The following is a 4526-nucleotide window of genomic DNA, read 5'->3' on the forward strand; positions in this document are numbered from 1 at the left end:
GACGACCAAGAGTTTCATCTGTTTGATCGAGGATGACTATAACTATAAGTACCCCATTCATTCACAAAGAAATTAACCGCCATGTAACTTTGTACCTCTAAACTTATCTTAGGACCATTTAATTTCAAGCATAGACCCTATGAGTGACATTTTTGAAAAGTGAGGACGTTTTGGACAGCCCTTCCTTAGGGTTAAGACTTGGTTTTAGGGTTAGGGTTAGAATTAGGTTTAGGATAGGAATGGGGCAACGGTTGGCATTTAGTTGTGATGGTAAAGGTTAGGGGAATGGGCTGGGGAATGCATTAGGTCAATGAGTATCCTCACAACTGTAGAGAGACCTGCTTGTGTGTGACATCTGACATGACTCAATGGACATTAAAGGGTCATGTTTGATTAATGTTTACATTTTAAATAGTATCGCGTTAGATGTAACCAAATTAAGAGGGAAAAACTAAGATCCAACTAAGATTAAATTAAATGCCAAAAATATAAATGTAACTGTATATTTTTCCATGCCTGTAAATTTATTCTAAAGGCATGGGAGCAAGACAAATAGTATGCTCTTATGTGTAATTTTCATGGGGCTCCTGAGTTGAGTGAAGAACAGTGGTGCGTGTGTGAAAGAACTATAGGAGGTTTTTGTGGAGATGAACTCTTCCAAACAGAATGAAAGCCAATAGCATTGATAGCGTGATGAAGAAATGAGCAGCATCAGACAAACCTGTTCACAGGTGGCCAGAGCTCTGAATTTTCTATAGCTAATAGATAGCTGAGATGAGGATGTTTACAAAGTGATTTTTATTTTCAGACATGATCAGACAATGAATATCAGTAATTACTTCTGCAGTCTTGACACTTTTAAACAATAAAGATTACAGGTGTTATTCATTCATCAAAGACAATGTATTTTCTTTCACTTTTTGTTCTAATATGTCGTCGGATAAAATATGCGTCACATCCTATGCGTCTACGGCAGCTATATGTTTTATTTAAAGATCACGGATTCTATTCATTTATCAAAGATATTTTTTTTCTTTTTCTACTCCACTCATATTTAATCAACAGCCCTGTCATCATAAACGTTTTGAAAAAAAAAAAGAAAAGAAAAGTTTTGAAAAAAATGCATCATTTTCAGAAATAAGCACACATGTTATAGTCACTACAGGTGCTGTTTTTGGACAGACAACTTTCCCAAGTAAGACCTAACCTTTATCTTCCGATCATTCCTTGAAACCAGTTCCCTGACACTCAACAGATATGACTTGCTAAATGATGCTAGAAGCTATTAAAGAGAACAGCTTATTTTCTTTTATCTGTGTAAACCTGGCTAAGGAAACACAAAATTTGTCATGTCAACTGTTATTTAGATGAGCTAATATTTAGGTTGGAAATGTATTTATGGCACAAAATATTTAAACAAATTTTATTGACATAATTAATGTGATTATCACTTGTACAATAATAAACGTAAATCTTCTTTGTGGAATCTAACATTTTTCAGAAGCAGAATTTTCAAATGAAAGCTTAAAGACTTGATCAAAATCAAAAAACTATTTCGACAGAGATGTCAAAATGATTAGTTGGGTTTAAAATGTTGGTCGGTATCGAAACTGGACCTCTCTGTTAGGATGCATGGTTCCCATGCCCCATCGGCTGAAGTCGAATTCAGGTATCTTCTCCTCAGGATTCTTTAGCTCAATCTCAAAATAGGCCAACACCAGGAAAACCAACTGCTTAATTTCACTGGAGGCAAAGAAACGCCCGGCACACATAGAGACCCCAGAGCCCCACGGCATGGAGTGAAACTTCACCTTCTGCCCATTCTTGTAAAAGTCTGTTTTCTTGCTCCCGTCAGGATTCAGAAAGCGGTCATATTTGAATGAATGTGGGTCAGGGTGGATCTCTGGGTCAATGTGAACAGCAGAATAAGGAAACATAGCCAATCTGTCACCTTTGCGGATGATATATTCACGCCCATCTGCCATCTTGAGAGTCATATCCTGGAGCACAACTCTGGTGATGACAGGTGCAACACAGAGTCGGAGGGTCTCTTCCAAAGCACTGTCCAGGATGGGTGTTTCCTTCAGCATTTCAAAGGTCAGGTTGATAGAAGGGCCACCACGTCTGACTTCCTGCCCTGATTCCTTCAGAACCTTATCAATCTCTTCCTTCACTGCTCTCATGGCTTCTGGGTGTTTCATGAGGAAGAGGAGCAGCCAGAATGAAGCTGGCCCTGTGTTGCCCTGAGAGGCCCAAAGAAGCGCCAACATGTATCTGTTTATCATTGATTCCTTCATACCATTCTCCTCTCGATACTGGTGCATGTCCCAGATCCAGCCACTGATTTCGTTCTTCATCTTCATCTTCTGCACCGACAGAGTGTTACAGATTAGTTCCCTCAGCGTCTTTGCTTCCAACCTTTCCCTCGGTGAGAGGACCCCGTAAGCCAATTTGGGGGAGAGTTGGTCAAATTTACGAAACTCTTTAAACAAGGCTTCAGATTCCGCTCTGTCTTTCTCTTTGGCTTTCTCCTCACCTTCTTCTGACTTGGGAGATGCATTGCCATACAGAGTTAAGTAGCTGGCCCTGAAAAGGATATTGTAGCTGTACATAAACAGTCCATCTTCTTTCCAGCTGCTTTCGTCTGCTGCTGAGCCGATTTCACGAGACATCAGATTCTGCAAATTATCCATCATAGCTTGTGATAATACCTTCAGGCCTTCCCCCTGGAGGTTCTTGTTGCTGGTGGCCCTGAGAAAAGTGTGGTCATGCTCCCCTGACACATATCCAAACACTCTCTGCACCAGCTGTTTAGCAAACGGTCTGAAGTCCAGTTTTTCTCGACTCTCCTTAACAAAAGCCCCCAACGACAGAGGATCCTGAAGGAATGTGATATAACACCCTCCCAGCAGCACTGTGAACACATCACCGTGTTTTTGCTTCTTCATCTCGATGAATTTGAATGCGTTCCTGCTAAACTCCAAGACATGACCCAGCCAAGGGATGAGCCCCTTATCCAAAGGGGGTTCACCTGATCGGTGCCGTCGAAACACACCAAGTAGGTAGAGTCCTCCAATCAAACAGGAGAGTAAAGCAAGAAGGAGAGGTAGCAGCAGTCCCATGACTGATTCCTGTAACAGACACAGAGTGATTAGGAGTTAAGCTCCACATCCCGCATTATGTAGAGAAATGTTGCTCCTACCTCTGGGATCAGATTCAGGCACGTTAATAATCAGTGAAAAAAGGAATTTTCCATAAACAGCCAACTACATGTTAACTTTTTATACACTGTTCATATTAAGAGAGGTGTCTATCAAAAGAGCCATTTCGTCCCCTCTTCCCCCAAACAAAATCTGTCTGGAGTCGCAAAATATATTTGATGACACAGCTTATATTGTAACACATACTTATACTCTATACAAAAAAACTATAGTTTCTTGCATTCATGAAATTATAGAACGACAATAAAGAAAACTGTTGACATTTTATTGCTATTTGTTACGTTTCAACAAAGAAAAACACCAAACTCTTATGAAGAGGAGAACAAAATACAAGGGCATGTGTAGGCCTACTTTGAAATAAATTAAACACAGAACTATGCAGGCCTATTTGAGTCCTCCCCATATTGTGGGAAATGTCATAAATAAATAACCTACTTTAAAATAAATAAAACATATAGCTGCCGGGCCGTAGACATAATAGGATGTGACGCATATTTTAGCTGACGAAAAAGTAAAAGAAAATATATTGTCTCTTGAGCTCAGCTAACCATTAGCTGTAGAAAATTCAGAGCTCTGGTCACCTGTGAACAGGTTTGTCTGATGCTGCTCATTTCTCCATCACGCTATCAATGCCATTGGCTTTCATTCTATTTGAAAGAGTTAATAGTAAACCTCCTATAGTTACACACGCACCACTGTTCATCACTCAATTCAAGAGCCCCCATGGAAATTATGCAGAAGAGCATACTATTTGTTTTGCTCCCATGCCTTTAGAATAAATTTACATGCAGGGAAAAATATACATTTACATTAATATTTTGCAAATTAACTTAAATTACTTACTTTAGTTTAAAGTACTTGAGGATTCTGTGTTTTGTTAACACGACTGTCATCTAGTGGCCAAAATTGTCCACTAAGAGAAGAGAAAGATGAGCTCTAAACTAGTCTATGGATATCATTGCTAAAAGGTGGAGGCTGGGGTGGTGGAGGTGAGTTGCCAGCAGCAGAGCACAAGTGTCAGTGTAGGTGAGCAGGGATTAGTGAGAAGCAGGTCTTATTTAATCAGTAGCTGACAGCTGATCACAGCTGGAGCACATGAGTCTGTGTCCAGCATGAACTAACACAATGCTTCATTTCAGTCCGGAACACTTCGTCATGAATTTATCATTTATTGCACAAATGGGAACACAGTTATGGCTCCCTTCTTTGGATGTCCCCTCGATGAAGGTAGCATTACTGAGTAAAAAAAACCATAGTTCAAGGCGCAAGGCAATTCTCACTGCAGTGGTAGATGCTGCATAGAGT

The 4526-nt window shown here is 40.0% G+C and overlaps 1 protein-coding gene across 1 annotated transcript; it reads right to left on the minus strand.

Annotated features, from left to right (window-relative positions):
• Nucleotides 1-1559: 1559 nt before the first annotated feature.
• LOC128454883 (7-alpha-hydroxycholest-4-en-3-one 12-alpha-hydroxylase-like) lies at nucleotides 1560-3122 on the minus strand. Its single transcript, XM_053438459.1, has one exon. The coding sequence runs from the start codon at nucleotides 3120-3122 to the stop codon at nucleotides 1587-1589; it is 1536 nt and encodes a 511-aa protein (XP_053294434.1). The 3' UTR covers nucleotides 1560-1586.
• Between the last annotated feature and the right edge of the window lie 1404 nt (nucleotides 3123-4526).

This window comes from Pleuronectes platessa, chromosome 13 (assembly GCF_947347685.1).
Source record: "Pleuronectes platessa chromosome 13, fPlePla1.1, whole genome shotgun sequence".
NCBI classification, from domain to species: domain Eukaryota; kingdom Metazoa; phylum Chordata; class Actinopteri; order Pleuronectiformes; family Pleuronectidae; genus Pleuronectes; species Pleuronectes platessa.

Bases quoted from the DNA above. Each gene is read 5' to 3' on its own strand.
- LOC128454883 (XM_053438459.1), bottom strand. From the start codon at position 3,122: ATGGGACTGCTGCTACCTCTCCTTCTTGCTTTACTCTCCTGTTTGATT.